This window comes from Motacilla alba, chromosome 2 (genome assembly GCF_015832195.1).
Source record: "Motacilla alba alba isolate MOTALB_02 chromosome 2, Motacilla_alba_V1.0_pri, whole genome shotgun sequence".
In the NCBI taxonomy this organism is placed as follows: Eukaryota; Metazoa; Chordata; class Aves; order Passeriformes; family Motacillidae; genus Motacilla; species Motacilla alba.
The window spans coordinates 32,329,617-32,352,214 of NC_052017.1; the positions used below are offsets into that span (position 1 = coordinate 32,329,617).

The 22,598-nt window shown below is 41.8% G+C and overlaps 1 protein-coding gene and 1 long non-coding RNA gene across 2 annotated transcripts; one reads left to right on the top strand and one right to left on the bottom strand.

The window, feature by feature from the left end:
- The first annotated feature begins 761 nt into the window (after nucleotides 1-761).
- On the top strand, nucleotides 762-19,044 carry LOC119697864. The gene is made up of 2 exons (XR_005255961.1): nucleotides 762-947; nucleotides 15,430-19,044. It is a non-coding gene; the product is annotated as an uncharacterized LOC119697864 (long non-coding RNA).
- Nucleotides 17,992-20,482, bottom strand: LOC119697863 (cytochrome c). Its single transcript, XM_038129207.1, has 3 exons — nucleotides 20,327-20,482; nucleotides 19,383-19,559; nucleotides 17,992-19,229 (listed from the first exon to the last, which is right to left on the bottom strand). The coding sequence occupies exons 2-3, from the start codon at nucleotides 19,549-19,551 to the stop codon at nucleotides 19,081-19,083; spliced, it is 318 nt and encodes a 105-aa protein (XP_037985135.1). The 5' UTR covers nucleotides 19,552-19,559; nucleotides 20,327-20,482; the 3' UTR covers nucleotides 17,992-19,080.
- Between the last annotated feature and the right edge of the window lie 2,116 nt (nucleotides 20,483-22,598).

Below are 22,598 nucleotides of genomic sequence, written 5' to 3' on the forward strand. Positions count from 1 at the left end.
GCCCCGAATGGCTGTCCTCGTTTAGGATTAAAGTGGTCCTAATGTGACTAAAGTGGTCCTCAGTCCTTGGGGATTTAGTCCTTGATGAAAGAGTGCTCTGAATTGATTCAAAGGCATTTTGTAGAAAAAAGTCTCAATGTGCAGGTTTCTCCCTTTTCAAGTTATGTCAACTGACTTCATACTTCTCCTTGACTCACCATGATGTTGCTGATTTTCCCCATGAAACATAACCTTAATTTGAAACATGAACATTTAGAGTGACAGGACAGAACTAGTCTTGGGAAAATTGCAGCCAATGACTCTATTGGGAGCAGTGGAGGCTGAATAATGTAATTCAGAGAACAGGTAAAACCAGGGCAAAACCACTAACCTGACTTGCCATGAGATAAAAATTTCTAGGCAAAAGCCCAGAGGTAGCCACTCTGGGCCAACAGCACACAAGACACTGACCCCAGGGTAAACCACCTTTACCACCCAGGAATCACCTTGTGTTTTAGCTGCAGTAAACCAGTCAGGACAGATTTGCCTTAGTTCAAGAAACTTTGTCACGTCCTTTAGGGTGGAAAGGAGGGAGTTAGGGTTTCCAAAAGGTATTTCACCACTCGGGGTTAGTTGTAAGAGAGTCATGGTGACACTTTTAGGGAGAAAGCAGTCCCTGCCATGGGCACTTCCCCATCTGACACACTGCAGTACTTAGAGATGAGGAGAATTACATTCCTCGTGATTTCTCCCTGCAAATCCATCTCTGCAAGGCCTAAGAAGATAAACCCAGAGGAAGGCAGAACATACTGATCTCCAGGGCATATCCAGCTTTCAGCCTTCTGCATTCAGATTCAAGATGGGATGGGATGTCAGCACCAAATGCGTCATCTTGTGCAGAGCAGCACCCATCTGCTGGACCCTGGACATGGCTCAGGTTAATTTTACACAGCCCCAGCAGCTTCCAGGTGAGTGGCTTCTTATGAACAGCCAGAAAATTAAAACTGACATAATTAAGGGAGGAAAATCTCAATCCAATCTCAGCTTCCAAGGACACTGGTAGCAAGGACAATATGGGGATTATTCCTGACACGTGCACACCTGCTTCACTCTTGTTTTAAAACCTTCCATTGAAGAAAATACAAAAGCATTTATTTTCCAATGAGGAAAGCAAAAACTCTGACACTGATAGAAACCATATAGATTGCATCAGTCTTTGACTCTTTTGACATGCTTACCTAATCTTGCAACATGCCTTTCCTGCAGCTTGGGGTTGTCTATGGTCTACTTGTGCTATCAGTCACAGCAAAGATTTTCTGCATTCTGACTTCTGCATGAGCTGAAGTGTGGGAAGATATTTCCATCTCAGCTTCATTCATGTTGAAGAATTAGGCCCCAGGCTCTGCAGATCAACTGTGCTGGCCTCCTCTAATAGACATGCAAAAGTGTCCTATCAGTGCTCTTATGTAACTATATAATGATTTCTAAGTAAAAGATATTTGTGTAGAAAGTGCTGGGCAAACTTTGGTGGTAAAAGAGGCCAGGTGAATGAGCAGGTCTAGCATAATCATATCTCTTAGGCTTGTGCTGCTGCAGCAATCCTTGCACCCTTGCAGCTAGGTTAAACCCACAGCCTGTGAAATCTGGTGAGCTGGCATTAGCACTCAGCCTCTTTAAAGAACAGCTTTCTAATCCAGCTCTCATGGAGGTGTATGGTCATACCTGCTCAAGGAGACAGAGAAGGGTGAAGAAGACAAATGAGAATGGGATGGGAGGAAGGAGAATGCAGACAGGCCAGACTGGCAGAAGAAAAATGAGTTTCAGGTATGTAGGATGACAAAATTCCATCTCTCAGAAAAAAAAAAAAAAAAGAGAGAATGCTGTTATGTAACAGAGCACTTCAGCAAAAGGTAAAAGGTAGAGTTATGTTTGTAAAGCTGGACTCTGAGTGACAGCTTGGCACTTCTGGCATCAGTACCGAAGTGCAAACATAGCTAGAATGGCTTATTGCCTCTTTTCTTTCTTTTTTCAACAATAAGGTCTGATTTCAGATTTACTGGAGGAATCACATTGATTTCTTGTTAATGCACTGTTTACCAAACATGATCTCAACACAGGTTTTAGACAACATATTCTTTACAGACTAAGTACTTTTCTTTTTTTGCCTTTAGCTTTTTCTGACTTTTAAAAAAAAGTTCACAGAGCAAGCAGAATTTGACCTTTGCTGCTTAATACACCTTGGAGTGTAGTCCACAAACACAATGCTAGCTCTGCCCTTTTCAAGGGCACTCTGCCCAGGGTGCAGCACAAAACTGCCCTAAGGAGGGTTGAATCTGGGTCCAAATCTTGCAACAAACATCTTCAAGAATAAATCACAACCATTTTTATCTCATAGTTTTGATCATTCTTTAAGCAGCAAATGTCTGGAACACTTGTAGTAAGTCCTGCAGAGGACATTGGTGAAGGTTAAGTAGAGCTACATGTGTTTTGGACAATGAGTTTATGAGACATGGGGATGAGGACATTATTCTTTTTTTTGAACTGCCCATTATACCACTACGTCTAAACATCAATTGCTGCTGTCTAGAGGAAGGTGATTTACCTAAATATAAATCTAACAGCCTGTGATCAGCAAGTTATCAGCTCAGTGTTAAATTTGATTCTCGAGTTTATTTCTGCACTGCAAAACTTGCAGTATCACAGTCATATGATGCCAAAAAGCATTTCTTGTCATTTGGCTAAAGGAAAGTGAGTGTTCCCCAGCAAAGAGCTTCATTACTGAGTCCACTGACAGTACATCCAACAAGCAGGCCTTGTGCTTCTTGAATCATATCTCATGCATAGTTAAATACCAGTATTGCTCATTTGGCCTCTCATTTGCCTCTGGTTCTAATAGGCCAAGCACTAAAGCTGATTTATAGAATTGCACTCACTCAGTATGAAACTTGGCATGATAGTCCTTCCTTTTCAGGACAGACAGACCCTGGCATAACAACAGATTTCCAGCAATCAATCAGAAAGATGATATACTGTCTTACCACATCAGGCCTAGCTAAACCCATGAGCTCCCTGAACAGCATGTGGAGGTGCAGCAGATCCTCTGCTGACACTTTCTAATACAGCTTTTAGAAGAACAGAACCTTGACTCAGCTTGAAGACAAGAGAACAGAGCAAAATCAATAGCACTGCTCCTGGTGCTGGATGAAACACTGGCTATAATGACTACAGAGCCTCCCCAGGCATTCACAGAGGGCACTTAACACATGCTGCTGCTTCAGGACCTCGCACAGCCAGTTCCCTTAGAAAGGAGAGATCCTGCTCTGCTTAGGCTAGAGAAAGAAACCAGTCAATAGAGAAAGAAACCAGTCAATACCCAGATCAATGTTCCCAGACAGCCGCTGCCTCTTCTCTCTTGGAGGAGTTTGGTCAGGGGCCAAAGATGCAAAGGTCTCCTGGCCTCTGTGCGTCACCCATGACTGAACACGTCCTTTGGAAGGCCACAGGACTGCAGGCACAGATTGTTAGGAGGCAGGCTGAGCTGGTGAATCAGCGGGGGAAGCAGTCAGTGCTCTCCCCCTCAGAAACACTGCCTGTGTTTCCATGCCTGGACACAGTGCCTGCCTGTGATGCTAAGTGCTAAACGAGTGGAGGCATCCAGGGCAGATTCTCAGCTGGAGAACTTGGCTCTGATGCAGTGCTCTGCTAATGCAGCTCTTCTCTTTTTGCTGCCAATGATAGCTCTGTAAAAATTAGCCTGAAAATCTGTACACTGTGCTGCATTGTACAGCACAGGTGCACCTACTTCTGAGAGTGAAAAGATGAGCAGGCTTAGAATGGAAGAGAATAGCAGAAGCCCCCATTTCTGCTGCCACCTGGGAGCACAGAAATGTTGCTTCCTAAAGGAGTTTTTACTTGACTGCTAAACATCCTTTTAACCAGACCTTTTCCTAAGCACACATTTAAGAATAGAGGAAGCTGATCAGAAATGAAAATACTCTAGTTAAAGACCAAGTAATGTTCCTGGCTTGTCAGGCACAAGGACCTCCTTAAAACTTCATTTCCAGTTGAAACTAAACTTGTGCTTCAGATGGTCCCGGACTTTTATTTATTATCAGAGGATAGAAACTTTCTATGTATTTACGTATAGTCAACATTTTGGTTATTACTGAACTGTAGGCAAATATTATTAAAAGGAACACAAACAGAACTTGGGTAGTAATTTTCCCTACTCCATATTTCCAAAACAACTTTAATCAGAAGATGACACTATCAGGACTATCAATTTCAGCAATGAAAGATGCTTCCACAAATTGCTATTATTTTATCCGTTTGCAAATAAGTCTTAGCTAAATGAGCTATTTAGTGCTACCAGTGCTATTCTATGCTCTGAAACTCCTCCAAAGAAAAGGGAATCATGGGTGTTCTTTTTCTTCTGTACAAGAACAAATTAAAGAAATTAGAGGATTCATATCTTTATGGACAAATAAGATACAAAGTTTAAAACCATATGAAATAGAACATAGTTTGCCTAGGCATTTTGGTAAGTATGGTTTCAAATTAATAATTCATAATTGTTTCAGTGTATATGTAGTCCTGTTATGTATATTCTACTTACTAATGAAGTAACTACATAATTAATAATATGAAGCTTCTCCACATTTTTCAGTTGTTACCTCTCAGTTATTGCACAGAATGAGACCATAGGCATATGAAAATGCTCAGCTGAAGAGCTGATCAGAGTGAAAATTAGACCCCATTCCTGCAGCTGCTGCCTGTGGAGGCACAGTGATTCGCTATTGTAATATTGCTTTTTGCTGTAAGACTACTTTTTTGGAATTTTTATGGACTTACAGCTGTATGAGTGCAAGATCAGGCAGCTTTTCAGAAGGAAGTAAAAAGAGGATGGTGTAGGCTGTATTGAAAGTAGAATCTAGGGAGGGAAGCAAGCTATTAGTCACTTACAGGGCAGAATGCTTGATGGGCCAAACACTCAATAAAACAGAGTCAATAATATCCTAGTCCTGCTCTGATTCTTACCTTCTTTTTCTCCACCACCATTCTTTTGTGTCTGGATAAGCTTTCTGTAGTCTTCTTCATGTCTCACTCTTTTAATGGAAATTCTTTGATTCTTTTAAGTTGCATTTGCTTTGCTCCTTCTTAAAGCTGCCTGCTTTTCCTATGACTGTCTTTCCTTCAGTGCTGTCTCTCTGATGAATGTAACCGTGTCTACCTCCCTAATTTTTGTGTACTTCACCAGTTTTCCTTTCCCTTGATTATCTCCAGTCTTTTGTTCCCTTCTTCCCAAAGAATGGGAATCTTGGGGACCTTCTTTCTACCACAAAGCCTCTTCACCATCTCCTCAGCCCCTTCCATGTTCCCCTTACTCCTTTCTGCAACTGATTTTTCATCCTTTTTTATAAGTGCCCATGCATTTCTCCATCTAGGTGCTGAATAAGGAGCACACCAAAAACACTTGCATGAGTTGTTCTTTCCTCTCCACACACTTGCCAAATGAAAGTTATGCAGTTGATTTTTCAGTGACTCGAGGAACCTTTGCTTGTTTTGGTGACATTGCAGCTGGGTCAGGGACACCAAAGCTCCTGTTAGTAAGTGGCAGCCAGGACAGACACAGCATCCAGTGCCAGTAGGTGGCCAGAGGAAGCAGCTCCTTGTATTGCTCAGGCGGTTCTTTAGTGCCACAGGGTGGTCTGTAGTGACCATTTCCACAATTCAGCTTTTGTGTATTATATGTGTTTCTGATTAATGGCCATTTTTCTTGAAAACATTAGTAGAAATTTAGACGTGAGCAAACAAGTGAATATTCCATGCACTTCCAGTTCCCACTGTTAACTGGCATAGTGCCTAATGCCTTCCCTCCAGAACTTGCCCAACTTCTCCAACTTCCTGGGAGAGAAGTTTCCTTTATGCCAGTTGCTCCCAGGCCTGGTCACAGCAAAGGCAGGTCCTGGTGGCTCTGCAGCACCTCAGCCATTGCAGCTGCTGAAAGGCTCTCCTGTTTTCCAGAAACCCCCTGGGTACTCTTAGGTATGGCAAAGTGCATTTGGTCTCTGCAGTATGGCAGAACCAAACAGGACATGGGAACAGCGTGTCTGCCTTTCCTCTCATTTCCCAGTCCCTGGAGCTGCAGGGAAGGCTTGCATGATACGGTTATGTTCCCCTTCTGTCTGTCAAATGTCTTACCTGTACATCTTGCTGTCTGAAGAGGCCTATCTGGAAACAAATAATTGCTGCAGGACTGGGAAGGGGCATCAATCCAGCTACATCTTGTACTTCCCTGCAGGATTTGAGTTCAGGTTCCTGTCCACTTCAGATTCATGGGCTTTCTGCTTTTGCCTTCTCTGCTTTAAAGACCATGCACTCTAACCTGCATCTAAATATTCTCTGTTTTGCCCACCTTAAGCCCAAATTCTTTCTCCTCCCACCTGCTTTACACCCGCATACATTTACATTGTGCCTAACATTTATGGCTCATTTGTGTCACTATAATACAGAAGAGAATCAAACCTTACATGTGTAAACAAGAAATCCTCAGAGAAACAACAGCATTTTTACCCACTTTGATTTTCTTTTCTTGTAAGTAAAAGATAATTCTAAAAGCCCAATTAAAATGGATCTTGATTTTCTGAAACATTGAATGATGCTGCCCTAAATCAAAATTATAGCAGTTATCTTTTTAACAATCATGAGATTGAAGAGAAAGAAAATAACTGTCAAAACAGCTAAGAAATATTATCAATATTGGTTTGCTGGCTCAGGAAACAATACCAGTCTTTGAACTGCAGAGTGGTATATTCTTATTCAGATAGGTGGCTTGCAGCAGTCCAAGAAATCTATCCTACTGTTCCCAGAAGGATAATGTCACAAAAGCTAAACCTCAGCATGGCAATGGCAGTGGCAGCAGCCTAGGACAGGACTCACTGCAGGCAACATAGAAACAAGAGATCATCAACAAATCCTGCCAGAGCTGTAGGAAGGAATTATGAGCATTTTTAGGTTTCATGTATAGAGGTGAAGATGGAGGAGAAGCAGAAGGAAAAAAATACAACTCTCCCTAGTCCCAATATTGAGTCAACTGTAAGCAAAACTTTTAAGTCACAAAAACTTAAGTCACAAAGTAGCAAAATGTAGAATATGTTTCCTTTTCTATGGTGACACAAAAAACTCAAACCCCCCTATCCAAAACCCAACCAACCAAGCAAAAAAACCCAAATCAAAACACTCCCCCAGAACCACCCCCCTCCCAAAAACCCCTATATTTTAAAAACATACTGGGCAACATAATTAGCTAGGAGACAGGTCTGTGGCTTTACTTACATATGATCATTAGTACACACTAACACTCAAGAAAATGTCCTTTTAGAATGAAGAAAATTAGTGCAGTAACAAGTCTTTATACTAAGGAACACTCCTGTAATTTTAAATGCTTTTAGACCTGCTGCCCTAAACCAGCTGTCAATGCATTTGATTTGAAATATTGAAGAAGCTGTTGTCATTCACTGAAATATTTGCCAAAGTAGATTTTGCCTTCCCGTAAATGATAACTTTTAATGCTGCTAATGAAGTCATGTTCTGCTAATGCATTTGATATTTTTCTTGGAGTGAGAACTAGAGCTTCCTGCATTTCAGTTTGTAGCTGTTGTGCCATCTTTTTTGATTTTTATAGCTACTTCAAAGTTGTAGAGTAGCCATTAAACACAACTGCAATGACCATTTTGGAAAGATAGTAATATTGTATGCTGGAGATAATTCACAAAGCCTTTATTACTTGAGTGCTTAGAAACAGAGAAGCACTGTAATGCCTAAATCCCACAAAAGCTGATTATTTTCCTCCTGAGCTTCAGACACAAATCAAGAAAATGCATCTGAATAGGAGGAAAGGAGCTGCAAAAACAGGATTGCTGAAAACATTGTCCTGGGCTACATATCTTTATCCCACATCCTATTTATGAATTCTGAATTACTAAGGATCATTACTTAAAAAAAAAAATCCATCACTGCATGCAATCTGATGCATTGATGTGATCATTATTGAAACAATTTATATGCTGCAGACTTTAAATGTCTTATTATCTAAAAATTATCTGCTATATCTTTATCCTCTATAAACTGTGAAGCAGCAAAAGACTACAGAACACACACACACATACACACACACACACACATATATATATATATTTGTTTTAGTAATCAATGAGCAAACAGCAGAGCAAAACAAAGACAATACTTCATTCAAAGAGAATGGAGAAACCACAATTTTTTCAGAAGGAGATGGGCTGGGGGGTGGTGGAAAGTTCAGCATTCATTCATGGTAGACAAGCTCATCCTGAATGGACTATTTAATGCTGGATAAATTAAGGATGAAGAGTTGATCTCTCTAGGGATATAAAGGACATAAATCCAGGATTCCACATATAGGAAGTATTTTTAACCAGATTTTTTGCTTCAGACATTAAATTAGCTTTTCTTGCTATATGACATTTAAAGAAAGAGCAGCAAAATATTCACTTCTGTGTAATTATTGGGCTGCCTCCTCTATGTCTTCCATAACATGGAATTTAAGCAAGAAATACCACTATTGGCCTCTAAGCCTTTCTGAGACAGACTTTGAAGCTACAGAGAAACAATTCAGGAAAAGACACAATCACAGAAGCAATCAATGCTGTAAGACAAAAGCCCAAACCTACAAATATACATATATACATATATATATACATACATACATACATATATATATATATATATACATATACACATATACATATATGCATATATATATACACATGCACACTAGTCTGGCAAGACCCTATTGAGATGCCTTAAAAAGTGGTGTATACACATGAAATTTCTCCAGACGAGGTTCTCATTTTGGTTATGATGGCAGGGAAATAAAACCAAGGCAGATATGGAGACTAAATCCTATTTAATGAAATCTGGATGTAGCAGCCAAACTTTAGGCAGACATGGGACACACATCCACACTGATTTATAGTGAACACCTGCAATGTTTTAAGATCTTGGGTTCCCCGAGACTGACAAGAAATAAACAGCCAAGTTCATACGTCTGGCATGCTTTATACATGGTGTGTAGACTTCCTGGCACTTGCATTTTCTGGAATTAGTTATGTGTTGGCAGGCTCCCAGTCTCATATATGCATTAAAGCATAAGAAACAAGCCCCAGCATTTCTGAACTCACCAAAGTCTATTAAATACTTAGAAAATGCTTATAGTGCTATGTAATTCCTTCAAAGCTTAGCAAGACTGAAAAATTCCACCTACTTGCAAAATTTAGACAAATTTATATTTTCCCACAGCTAGAAAGTTCAAAGCATATAACTTTACAATTGTAAGTGGATACCACTCCCGAGAATAGTGAAAACTCTTCCATTTATAAATTAAAACCCCTGCACCACTTACAATTTGCAACAGAAACAGAGAAAGTCACAAGACTGTACAAACTCAGACTGGTTCTACCTACATTTACTGAAAAAGGTGGGCTTAGGTAAGAAAATAACAGGTCTTGCTTTAAAAGGCAGCTTCATGAAGAGGGAGAAGGTCTCCATCTCTGTGACTGGAAAGAAACTGCAGGCATGAACCAGTCACAGGACAAAAGGAAAGTCCCACCCATATGGATTACATCCACAGCTATGGGAAAGAGCTCTATACAGCAGTCAGAGCCCATGAGCCCCTCTTTCGTCTTCCACCCTCCACATGTGTGTGAGAGAGACAAGGCCTTCAATTAAATAAAAATAAAAGAAAAATGAACAAGTTATAGTGTTTATTCAGAATGTCTCTTAAAATAGCTTAAACCAAGCATTTGCTGGCTGAATGTTTTAGCAATCACTACAACCATATATTTGATTCTCTGGAAAAATGTCTTTAATAGCTGTAGACAGCAAAAGAAAACAGGATGGGTCACCAGAGGATCAAATATTTCAGAATTTCATTAACATTTGCTTGTTTTTATATGAGAATCCAAGTTAAAGATTCTCATTGTGCTACTATAAAGCTTTTACTTAGAATTAAGCACCTCTGCTACTGAAAGTTAAGAAATCTGCCTCTGAAACCTTTTCATGTCGAGTGCTGTCATAAAATGTACACTTTATATTTACTATTACTTTCAGTGAGGTTACAAGCTCTTGTATTACATTAGGTCCATAAATAAAGAAAAATTAACCCCATGATGCGCACCAATAAAGTGAATATCTGCAGATAAAGCAGTAAGAAATACTTACCCAATAATTACCCTGTATTTGAAGTCCCTCAGGGTCAAATTCAAGCAGATAGACAAATAGGAAAATAAAAGGAAAGCCCTCATGTTTGTGGTATTATATTCTTCTCCCATGAGGAAGGTACAGGCTGGGCAGTTCAAAGACTCTCTAAATTAAAACCTATTAGTAGCTCTTGCAAAACAAATGAACAAGCAAACAACAAACAAACAAACAACAACAAACAAACAAACAACCCACCCAGGAAAAAGAAATTAAAAACCTTAGACGACCTTACAGAAAGTGAGGATCCCAACACTTTCAGTTAAAGCACGTGAGTGACTGGATTGCTCCAAAGGCCTGGAGAAATGTAAAGATTTCTGTTCTTAGTTATTCCAAGATCCTGTGCTGCTCTTTAAAGTAAAAAACAAAATCTGTAACCCTAAAATGAGAAAGAAAGGATGTTCGGAAATTTTAACACAGTAGAGAAAGAAAATTCCCCACACCTGGAAGACCAGTGGAGATTGTCCCCCTTTTTGAAGAAGTCAAACCAGTGTCTGTGACCTGGTTACTGGAAGTTCCTGCTGCAGCCATGCAGGAAAAAAAGCTGCACCAAGAGCAGCTGAGAGGTAGCAGACATCATTGGTAATGGGCAGTGGGAAGGTCAAGATTTAAGATAAATCTGTGTGGAAAAGCATCTCTTGGCACACCATCCCAAATGGCAACCACAGTGCAGAAACTGACAACAGTTTCTAGATCTCCCTCCATCCCCCACCTTTTTGGCCATGATAGATAGCAGAGAGCATGGCACCCAGAAAGGCTTTCTAGAGCTGTGGCAAAAACTCTCCAGCTGCCAGACACAAAACTGTCATGGGTGCACAACCTGGGACAGTGCTGTCTTTGGGTCATGGTGTGAAGCCCTGGGAGGGAATTATCCCAGCTCACTCAGGCAGCAGGGGAACCTTTCCCTCTCCTGCTTTCCTGGCAATAGCAGCAGTTGTATACACAGCACTGACTTGATTGTATGAGAAAAATAAAACTGACTGCTTTTGCAAAGGAATAGTTTTCTTGAAATCTTGAGATGATAAAAAACAGTTATTGGAAACCATTTTCTGAGAGAAAAACATAAATTTGGCTAACCTGATCAGTCAGAGCATCAGCCTGCACTACCTAGAAACTGAAAACTGCTGTTAAAGAGCCAGACAGGCAAAGAGCCAGACAGATGGCATTGCAGAAGATGTGGATTCACTGGGCTTTTTATCTTCACTTCTGGAGACTTTCATAATGACTTGACTTTCAACTGCATTCTGGATTGGCACAGAGCAGCTCAGAGAACTATCATCCTTAAATTTAGAATAAAATATATCGGCAATGTAAATGTAATTTAAGCCAAGCTCCCCATCTTTTATATATTCTGGCTAAGGAACAAAGGCTCCTTTTCATGCTGATTCTACTGTATGACTACTCTCTCCCGCGCTAGAGCCCTTATTTTTACCTTTTTATCTACAGCATGCTCACTGCCTCTACTAAAGATTACTAACCTGTACTCTTCAGGTAAGATCTGAAGCTGGAGTGAAATTTAAAGCTATGCCATCAATTGCAGTGTAACTCAAGCATGTTGTGTAAGTGGGGACATTAGACTTTGGTGTTTCTGAAGGATCAGAGCTGACAGCCACACAAAACATCATTTGATACGTGCACTGAGTAAACATCACACCATTTCTCAGCTGGCTGATTTGCTAACGTGGGACATATATCAGTAAAACCAGTGGAAGTGAAGTGCAGACTGCTGGAGTCAGGTAGCCTCAACTGGATGACTTCAATTAGCTGAAGCAAAATTAAATGCATCCAACCAAAGAGATACTCACTGAACACACACACCCACTCCCTCTAAAAAGTCAACTGAAGATACACAAGTTTGGGTTTTGTTGCTTCTGGGTTTCCACTGCTTTTCCCTTCATTCTGCAATAGGTGAAATCACAGGTGTATTCTTTGTCCCTGTTGAACATAACACGTCACCCTGCACTAACCTTGTTTAATTTCCACTTTGTGTCCCCTTTCTTTTCTTCATTTGTGTCATCTTGATTTCTATCCTATGATCCAGTTCATTTGTAGAAGATACCCTATGTTTTTGGTAGATTTTCTGATGTGGAAGTATCTTTTATCTGCAAAGCTCTGCCTTTGATTGCATCTCTCTTCGGGGAGTTTTTTCTGATGTGTCACTGGATGCTGGTACAGAGAGAGATGTCATCTTTCTGAGAACTCAGAGTGAGAGCAAACGCATATATGAGCTAAATTTTTAATGTCTGATCAGACTGCTCCTGGTAGAGTTAGGCACTGCAAAACAAGCTGAACTTGTAACATACACATTGACCAGGAGCTGACAGGACAAAAGGCAGCATGGTTTTTTGAAGAGTTGCAAAGGCTTCATGATCAGGCATGTGCCAGAAAATCCATACTGATAGTTAAATTAACATTGACATCCTCATGAGAAATATCCCTGATAAGTAAAAGTCTAACTAAATGTTAGAAATCTTAGTTTTCCTAGGATCTTATCAATGCTAGTGTTTAGATACACATGTATTGTAAAACATCATGATTATCAGGGTAATTTGAGACTATCACCAAGCACCATCCATGAAGCAGTATTAAAAACAGACTTAAAAGTGCATTTTTGCTAACAAAAGTCACAATGTTTCTGCCGAACAGCTAGTGGAGAAACTATATTACCAGTATATCCATTTCAAGCTTCATACTTCAACTGATGGCATCAAAGTGAGCTCCATAGAAGGAACAAAGCCAGAATACGCATTAGAGATTGCCACCTTCGATTTAAGATTCTTTTGAGCAGTTAGAAAGAAACATTTTGCTTCCCGGCTGAATCTTTTACCATTTGAATAGGCTGAAATATAATAGAGACTATTTCAAACTTGAGCGCGCCTGATGAAATATAAAACATGAATCGGTTTAAGACTTCAGAAGACCACAGATTTATTGCAGACATATCATTGTATTCAGCTGCATAATCACCTCCAGCGTTTCTTGCTGAGCACTTGCATTAAAACTGCTTTGTGTACAAACGAAATTTGTCTTTCAAACTGAGGTTTTTTCCAAAACTACCTTCAAGAGTGTGATACAACTCCTCTGCAGCTTTTTTGTACGTTGGCTCCCTCTCCTGTTCATTGAGCGCAAGCAAGAAACTGATCAAGTGCAGCCAGTTAAAGACATTTCTCAGCACTTCCATCGTTGTTATTTGGAAGCATGTTTCTGAGGATCACAAGAAAATATTTTCTTAGGTATCCAGTTGAAACTGAATCTTTTCCAGTGAATTTAAAGCAAAAGAAATTTGAAACAATGCAGAAGGATTCTTCAAGGGAAGTCTTTACCTTTAGAGTCCATATTAGAGATGTACATTTTAGAGTCCACTGCAGAGTTAAGAGATGTATAAATTAAGACTACATTTGAGTAGTAAAGTACAAGAAGCTGCATGCAGTTCAGACATTAAAAGTATATATTGTAACAATAACATGTGAAATACAGAAGAGTAAGACCAGATGGGAAAGCTAACCAGCGACAATTTGTACATGAGAATTAGAATAAAATTTATTCGCTATGGCAAAAATCTGTGGAATCAAAAATGTGGTAACTTTCCTGTAAAAATACCACTGGAAGGAATACAGACCTAATATCTAATATTCAGAGAAATTATTGTCCCTCTACTTGGCACTGGTGAAGCTGCAACACAAGTCCTGTTTCCACTTCTGGGCCCCTCACTACAGGAAAAACATTGAAGTGCTGGAGCAAGTCCAGAGAAGGGCAACAAAGCTGGTGAAGGGGCTGGAGAACAAGTCCTGCAAGGAAATCTGAGGGAGCTGGGGTCAGGAGAAAAGGAGGCTCAGGGGAGATCTTATCACTCTCCACAACTGCCTGAAAGGAGATTGTAGCCAAGTGAGGGTCAGCCTCTTCTCCCACGCAACCAGCGACAGGAGGACACAGCGTCAAGCTGTTCCAGGGGAGGTTCAGGCTGGACATCAGGATGAATTTCTTCATGGAAAGGGTTGTTAAGCATTGGGATGGACTGCTCAGGGAGGTGGTGGTCACCATTCCTGGAAGTGTTCAAGAACAAGTGGACATTGTTTGCACTTAGTGCCATGGTCCAGCTGGCAAGGTGGTGGTCAGTCACAGGTTGGACTTGATGATATTGGAGGCCTTTTTCAACTGAAATGATTCAGTGATTCTGTGATCAATAGCAAATAAACTGATTAAATAACTGGAAATAAAATGACAGAGTGTTATAGGAAACATGGCAAGGTATGGAGAAGTCTGATTTCCTTTCCTCTCTGTTCTCCAAACAAAAAAAAAAATCAACAGTGGAAGTAAAAATATGAGACAGACTTCCAGGGAAAGGCTGGTTACAGTCAACATAGGAACACTCCTGCAACAAAATCTGGGTGGGTAAGAGCACCAGATTATTGAGGGTACTGGTGCCACATAAGTGACAACCATGCTATTTTTAAAATGCAGTGTGTGTGCATCTGTCTTCTTATCTGGAAGGACTATACATCAGGGAATACTCATGTAATCATGCTGTATCTCATACTAAAAAAACCCCTGAGGCGTAGTGCAGGTAAAAGCCAAATCAAACTACCTGCTTTAGTTAGCTCTTAAAAATTTAGAATTAAAAAACATCAATAAAAGGCAATGTCCCGTATCTTAAGAACCATGAGACATCTTAAAAAGAAATTGTCACCAGACACTCACAACTGAATGGGGCCATCAGAAGTCAATTTCTGTGAGTTATTGTAAGGGTGAGAATACAGCTTGGTATTTCTGCTTTTCATTTGAGTGCTTATGACCAGAAGACTGGTAGTGGGGTAAGACAGGGACAGCATAGACTTCCACACAAAAAATATGCTTTAACACATAAAGGAAAGGGAAGATGGGTCTGGAGAGTGGATGATTCTGAAAGGAAAAAAGCAGTGGCTTACATTGCATAAGCAAGCTGCATTGAATAGCTTTAACGAGATGTAAAACCAGCAGAGTAATGACTTCTGATCTCCACTGACAGGTTTATTTTTATCCAAGGCTGTTTAAAATTAAATGCATAAATAACCTGGAGGGAACACACCTCCCCTGCTCCCAGGTATGTGTTTTGAACACTGTGCTATAGTTAGTTCCTCGTTTGCTAATTTTCTTTTTGGCTTTCCTTTTGCATAATGACAGCTTCAACAGAGGCACAGGGCATCTTCTTCCCAGCACACAGGTTCAGTTTGTTGGTTATTGCAGCCTTCTGGAAACTGAGGATGTGAATCTGAATGGTGTTACAGAAGCAAACATCACCCGCTTCTTTTACCTCCTGTGACACTGACCTCTAAGCTGAAAGCAATCATTCAAAAGGTGACCATCTCATTTTCTGTACTTCAGATCACAAGAACAATCCTGGAAAAAAGCATGCAAGTACTCATATGCAAGCTCTACATCATGAGAAGAAGGACAACTACCTGGAGTCCTGACTCAGCAATTGCAGCACTGGGAAGGGGCAGGATTTCATACTCTTTCCCAGGGTTGCTAACATGTCCTACTGCTAGCTCCGGGCTGCTCGCCTCCCAGAACAACCTGGTTTTCAGGACATCAGCTTGAAATGGTTCAACTCATCCTCTATGTAGTAAAACAAACTTCCCTTGTCTTTAGCCCTAGATGAGATTTCAGGATGCATTTTGGATAAAGACAAATGACAAGGCTTACTACAGAGGTAAATGTGTGCACTTCAATGGGCTTTGATATATGTGACAGACTAGAATATCTAATTATTACCTATTAGCTGGTTTTGTTCTCCCCTGTGAACAGAAGGATAGTGTACCACATTTCTTTTAGAAACTGATGTTATATTTTATACCAAAAAAGGAAAGCATTACATAATCCCATACAAGACTAAATCTATCAAAACGAAGATCTGCATCTGAAGCAATTAGTTACAATTGTACAGGCAGCAACAAATGGAACTTTCCCAAGCTGGCTGTAGAGAGGTTACGCTTGAATTGTTAAGACTCTAAATAAACAAGACCACTTCTCTATCACTAAATTTCAATTGGATGTACAACTAATAAGTTTTACAGCTTTGTAAGCATCCTACTTATTTAGAAGTCGCACTATGAAAAGGTGTGCTTTTGGATTTAATCTTTTTTCCAATCATTAACTATCTTCATTCATTTGCATAACTACTACTTGTGAAAATATCACAAGATCAGTTTCAAAGACATGCCCAAGCAAAGCTGTGAACTAGTAGCCAAGCAGAATTTTTACAGGATGGTGCAATGTTTGGCAGCGGTGCTTTGATTTCATAATTGGTAATGGTAAAGGAACTACTGAAATACCAAGTGTCTAGACTGGTATCACCATCAGAATGAAAACCACTAAACTTGGTACTTCATAAAACAAAGGCAAACTCCACCCCTCTATTCTGTAATTTAAACTAAGAAATGAAAGCTTGGTTATGCAACTGATCATGATGCCTCCTTCCCACCCAAGCAAGCCCTTGCATTAACACTTACTCAAGCGATAATCTAACCTCCTTCCAATATTCTTTGCTGATCCATCAGTAAAAACACCATAGTATTGTGTTTCTCCAGTGGCAAACGGCTGCTCCTTACCTACAAAACTTTTAAGACATTGCAGTCTAGGGCTACATACATAGAAAGATGAAATTTTTAAGGTCTGAAGGGTCTTTTTCATAACATGTTATCAAGGATGCATGCTGAGTCTAGAACAAAATTTTTCAGTCTTCAGCATTATGTAGAAGCTACATTTGTCTTTGTATACACAGATAGAAGAGCCAAGCCAAATCATGTCCTCTGCTTACTCTGGGCAAAGGATAACGCTGCTTCCTCCTTAAGTTTTTCTGATGATGGGTAACTTACTTGTTGCAAATGGTCATCTGTGCAGAAATTACCACACCTTACTGAAAAATCCTCTTCCCTAACTGATCTAGGGAAGAAATGAGTTGTAAAGAAGAGCAGCTTGGAGGTCACAGTCTTCTTTCATAAAGGTGCTAACAGAACAAAGTGTCACAACTCTCTCTCTTCACCATCATCATCCCAGAAGACTGCAGAGCAGGGTACAGTTACATTCTGTATCTACAACTCTTCTATCAGGATTTTCGCATGGAAAAAGCCTCAGTTCTGCATAGCCATAAAAATGCTATGACAAATATCCCTTACAGAAATTGGAACAGTAATAAACTACTGCAAATTGAAGTTTTCTGTTAACAAGATTTTAGTAAAAAAACTGCTGTTGTTTTATAGTGTATCCATAACTGCAAGAAACGCTGTTTGCAGGTTACTCTGGAAAGAAAAAATAATCACAACACATATGACAGCAATCACTGAGACTACTGTTAGTAATCGTGGTTCTTTTCACTCATTTACTCTGAGAAAAGCACTTTGCCATTCCATTATTATTCCACTACTCCATACAAATCAAATGCAGCCCCCCATCCTACACCACAGCTACAACGTTTCAGTTACTTGACTTTTTTTCCATCTCACTCTGGAAGCACAGCAGAAAATGCTGTTAAACAGCACATCCCTGAAAGATCTTTGCTGGCTCTGGTCCAAAATACTAAATTTGCCACTTTTATACTTCCCCCACCAACTCACTTAGAATTTACCTTTTTCCATGTAGAGGTTTTTTTTTTGTCTTGTTTCCTAATGATGTAAATCTGGGCATGCAACTTTGCTCTGCATTCCCATTGTTTTTCACTTGATTTCATACACATACAGCAAGTAAGACTTTTAATTCTTTTTTAATTTACAGTATTGATTTCTCCAAATTATGCCTTACTGTTGGTACACAGTAAATACATTCTTCTGAACAACTCAGTATGAAAAAAAATGCAGATAAAACATTAAAAGTACTGCTTTACAATGTGCGAAACAGAACCTTCAGAAGTAAGGATGGTGGCTACAGCCAGGCACAGAGGAAGACTGCTTGATTTTGTCTTTCAGTCTACCAGCACATTCATTCCTGCATCCCTTCATCTGAAACTTCCTGTAACAATGGATTCTAGGTGAATGTTTCTGCTAAATTAAGAAGATGAAGTAACTCTCAGCTTGGCCACTAGCACTCGTATTCCCAGAACAGAATGCTTTCTCTCACACTAAGAATGGCTGCTACCAGTAGATTTACTGAGCAAAGGGCACCAATAACACATCAAAACTGGAGATGTTTCTGAAGGGGAGTTATACTCTACAGGTGCATGCAGCTGTCAAAGTCTGGATGAATTAGTTAACATGCTTCCCCTAGATAAAAGACAAGTGGCCGGGCACAACTGGCAGTTCACAAATAGTACTTAAATCAGATGAAATGTGGTTTTTTTTTACAGGCTTTAGATAGATTAATACATATTGCAACACCTAGCACGGATTAAATTTAGAAAAATATTACACTGGGATTGGGATTTTTTTAAATAGCCTTTGTTGTTTTGTTGTTAACGTAACAGAAGATGTATGGCAGAAGATGCCAAAAAGGACCTTGCTTTTTGATGTTAAAGAACTGAGCTGTCAAAGCTATTATGCTGCTGATGATTACTCATTTGATTATTTACATACTTCTTTTAAACAATGAAGAGGCAGGAAATGTTTATTAATTTTTTTTTAATTTTTATGATCAAGGATGACTGAACCCAATTACATAGTCTTTGTTAAGTTAATGGCTGCCAAACAAGTGTGTACTCCAGTGACCCACCGTGAGCAAAGTTATCTGATGGGTAATTTTAAGGTTAGACACAGTACATGTAAAAATAGAAAGTTTAAAAACCAATCACAGACATTTCCATAGCCATCTCCTTCGTGAAATAAATAAGGCAGCAGATAACTTTTACTTTGCAGTGGCAACTTTGAGGTATGCTATTAAGTCTGCTCTCTCGCCCTTCTTCTTAATACCCGCAAAAATCATCTTTGTTCCAGGAATATACTTCTTTGGATTTTCCAAATACTCCATCAGAGTATCCTCACCCCAGGTGATACCTAAAACAAGGTAAAAAAAAAAACCCAGTTAATCAATTCAAAATAGTAAACATTCTTCTTACATTCTTGTCCTCGGCTCAATTTTTGGCAGATTTTTTAAATTATCACCAAGAACTGAGTATTTTTGTCCCCTAAGGGCAGCTTTAAGTTTACCTTTGTTCTTATTAGCATCCGTGTAGGAGAAACCTTCGGCTTGCCCAGTCTTGCGTCCAAACAGGCCATTCAAGTTGGGTCCAGTCTTATGCTTGCCTCCCTTTTCAACCGTGTGGCACTGGGAGCATTTCTGGACAAAGATCTTCTTGCCTTTCTCGACGTCTCCCATGGTCAGTACTAGACCAAGAACACACACAGAGGTCAGTATTGCAATCTCAAGGTCACCAATTGAGCTGAAACTTTGAAAAGTGTCCTGCAGGTTTACAAAGCCACCATATGCAGCACGTGAGTCTGGCAATTCTCCAGCACACTGTCTATCCTCAAGCCACAGCTCCTGGGCTTGAAGGTAAGTATGAAACCACGAGACTGCCTAAAAGGTATCAAGGTGATAAACACGCTTGAAGGGCAGGAAAAACCTTCCCTTGGACAAACTAACTGCCCCGCAGCATTTAATGGGTACGGCGACAATTTCTGAAGAACAAAACGAATACAACTTGTACGTCTGTAACGGGAGTTTCCCAGTCGTGAACGACCTCGTGTAAAAGCACAGGACTCCTGGCAAGCTTTTCTTCTGCACCTAAAAAAGCGCACCAGCCGCGCACCGGGGAGGGCCGGCGGGCACCGGCTGTCACCGTGACCCGGGATGACCCCAAAGGCCCCGCCGGCAGCCACGCGTGAGGAGCCGGGAGGGCCCAAGGGCGCCCGCACCGCCCGGCTCCGGCTCTACCCGCGCCCAGCCCGGCCTTGAGCTTCTGCCCAGGCCCCCGCATGCGGCGGGGCCGCCCGGCCCCCCGGTGACCTTCCGCCGCACCCCGGCCGCCGCCGCAGGCCGCGGCGCCGGAAGGCGGGAATGGCGCTCAGGACGGCCGAGAGCGACGCCCGCTCGCCCCACGTCCCTGCCAGCCGTCACCACCCCGCGGGCCCCGGCCGAAGCCCAGCCGCACCTGCCTGCCCGGCTGGCCCGCTGCGCCCTCAGACACCGTGACCGCCCTGCAGCTCCTCCCGCTCCGTCTGCGCCCAAGGACACGCTGTACCCGCCCTATGTAACCCGGCACCGCCGCAACCAACCCCTGCCCGCGGCCCGCCTCTCCGCCGTGGCAACCAATGAAACGCCGGCCTGCGGAGTGCTGATTGGTTACAATGAGCTGACGTCACGCCGCCGGCGGCTAGTGGGGTAGGTTGCGACCGGCGGGCCCCCGGACTTCCTTCCTTCCTGCCCCTCTTCCCTCCAATGGCGGCGGAGTGACGTCAGACGCCACTCTGCTGCGGAGGAGGCGCGCAGTAGCGGGGCGCGGGTTTTGCGGGCGCATGCGCAGAGCACAAGTGGAAGCAAGGGTCGCGCGGCGCCCTCAGCACGCGCCCGCGGCGGCGGGCGGGGCCTGGGCGGTGAGGCGGCGGGAGGCGCGCCCGGGCGGCGGGGCCGGCCTGTGGCGGTGCGGCCGTGGGAGCGGGAGCGCAGGGCGCGGTGACGGAATTACAGCGTCGGAGAGGGCGAAAACGCCTCCGGTCGCCGAGTCCATTCTATGGAATGAACACCGCCGTGTTATTTAGATCGTGGCGCTAAGTGCCGTGTCCAGTCACTTAGCGACTCAGCCACCTCCCACCGCAGCCCATTCAATCGTCTAATCACCCTTTCTGGGAAGAAATCCTTCCTCGTGTCCTATCTGAACCTTTCCTGGTGCAGTTTGAGACTGTATCCTCTCCTCCAGTCGCTGGTTGCCTGGGAGAAGAGGCCGACCCTCATGTGACTACAGCCTCCTTTTAGGCACTTGTAGAGAGGATAAGGTGTCCCCTGAGCCTCCTTTTCTCCGGGCTAAACAACCCCAGCTCCTTTAGCTTTTCCTCACAGGGTATGCGCTCCAGACCCGTCACCAGCGCGTCCATGAGTTTTAAAAGCTTGTCCAGGGCAGCCAAGGGAATAATGAAGTGTTGCAGTAGGCAAAGTGAGGTGAAATCCCCTTGGAGAACGCAGCTGGGCCGCTTGTCAGCATGGCCCCACGACGGGCTGAAGGGGAGCAGGCATGCGGCTGCATCCTCCGTCCGTGGGGCATGCCAAAGCCACGCTGCGCGGACAAAGACGAGACAGCTGTGGAAGGGACTGCCACTTGAAGGGATGGAAGTGTGCCAAACGCCAGCCTGGCAGTGTGGTGGTGCTCAAAGAGGACATGTCGATATTCACGCATTGTGGCCTTCCAAGCAGAATTTGAATTCCAGACATGACTGCCATCTCACTTTCCTTGGCAAGGAGGAGGAAGAGCTGTTGGGAAAATCCCAGCGTTATAATGTGCAGTGTTCAAAGGAGTTGAACTGTTTGCTTTAACTATGGACATTAAAACTGTCAGAATTTTCCACTGTCTGACATAATGTGAGATACAAAGCTGTGTTTCGTGTCAGGTACATACAGGCAGCGTGTGTGCTTGGGATTGTGATATGTGTGGAAACTGATCATGGGACAATTAAAGGATGAATTCCAAAAAAATAACTGAGGGAGTAAAGCATGGAAGAAGGCCTTTGAACTTATCCTTTGTTTGCAATTAACTTTTATAGCATCTGAATTAAAGCTTTAAGGATGTTGCTGCTGGACAGGAACTTTTTGCACGTAGCTAAGCATTAAACAGCTTTGCAATAATAACCTTTTGAAGTATAATTTTAGAATATTGCTTGTAGTAAGGAGCTTTGAAAATATAAGTTTAGAATATATGTAAAGGAAACATGCTTATCTCAACACCTTAGCAAAACAGTAAAAAGCAGCTTAGAAAGGAAGATGAACATCAACCCAAGGATTGATAACTTCGACCAAGGGAAGCTGGACATCACTGTTATGAGATTTATAGTCTTTTCAATTAAAAGGTGGGCCTACATCTGGAGTCTGGACCGCACCAGCTGGAAGACCTCTTTCTTCTTTTGGAAGTCGGACCCCACCATCTGGGGATACTCCTTTCTGGGGTACATCCTGAGAAAAACTAACTCGCAATAGTGTATAGAATTGTGATGTAAAAATTTGGAATAGAAACTGCTGAGAAAAGCTTATGTGCACCCCTATAAATATCTGTATGCCCCAACCATCGGTGTGCAGCTGGAGGGAAAACTTCCCCCACTGTACCCAGCACTGTTTTGCTCATACTTTACCACATTAATTAATAAATTGATTGCTGCTTGAATATTGGCCTAGTCAAGCTTCTTATTTATAACAATAGGAAAAACATTTATTTTCTG

What these genes read in the sequence shown, in the direction of transcription:
- LOC119697863 (XM_038129207.1), bottom strand. Translation starts at nt 19,551, where the DNA reads ATGGGAGACGTCGAGAAAGGCAAGAAGATCTTTGTCCAGAAATGCTCC. An exon ending in GGATGCTAATAAGAACAAAG is followed by an intron (nt 19,230 to 19,382) that starts GTAAACTTAAAG and finishes ACCTTGTTTTAG; the next exon opens with GTATCACCTGGGGTGAGGAT.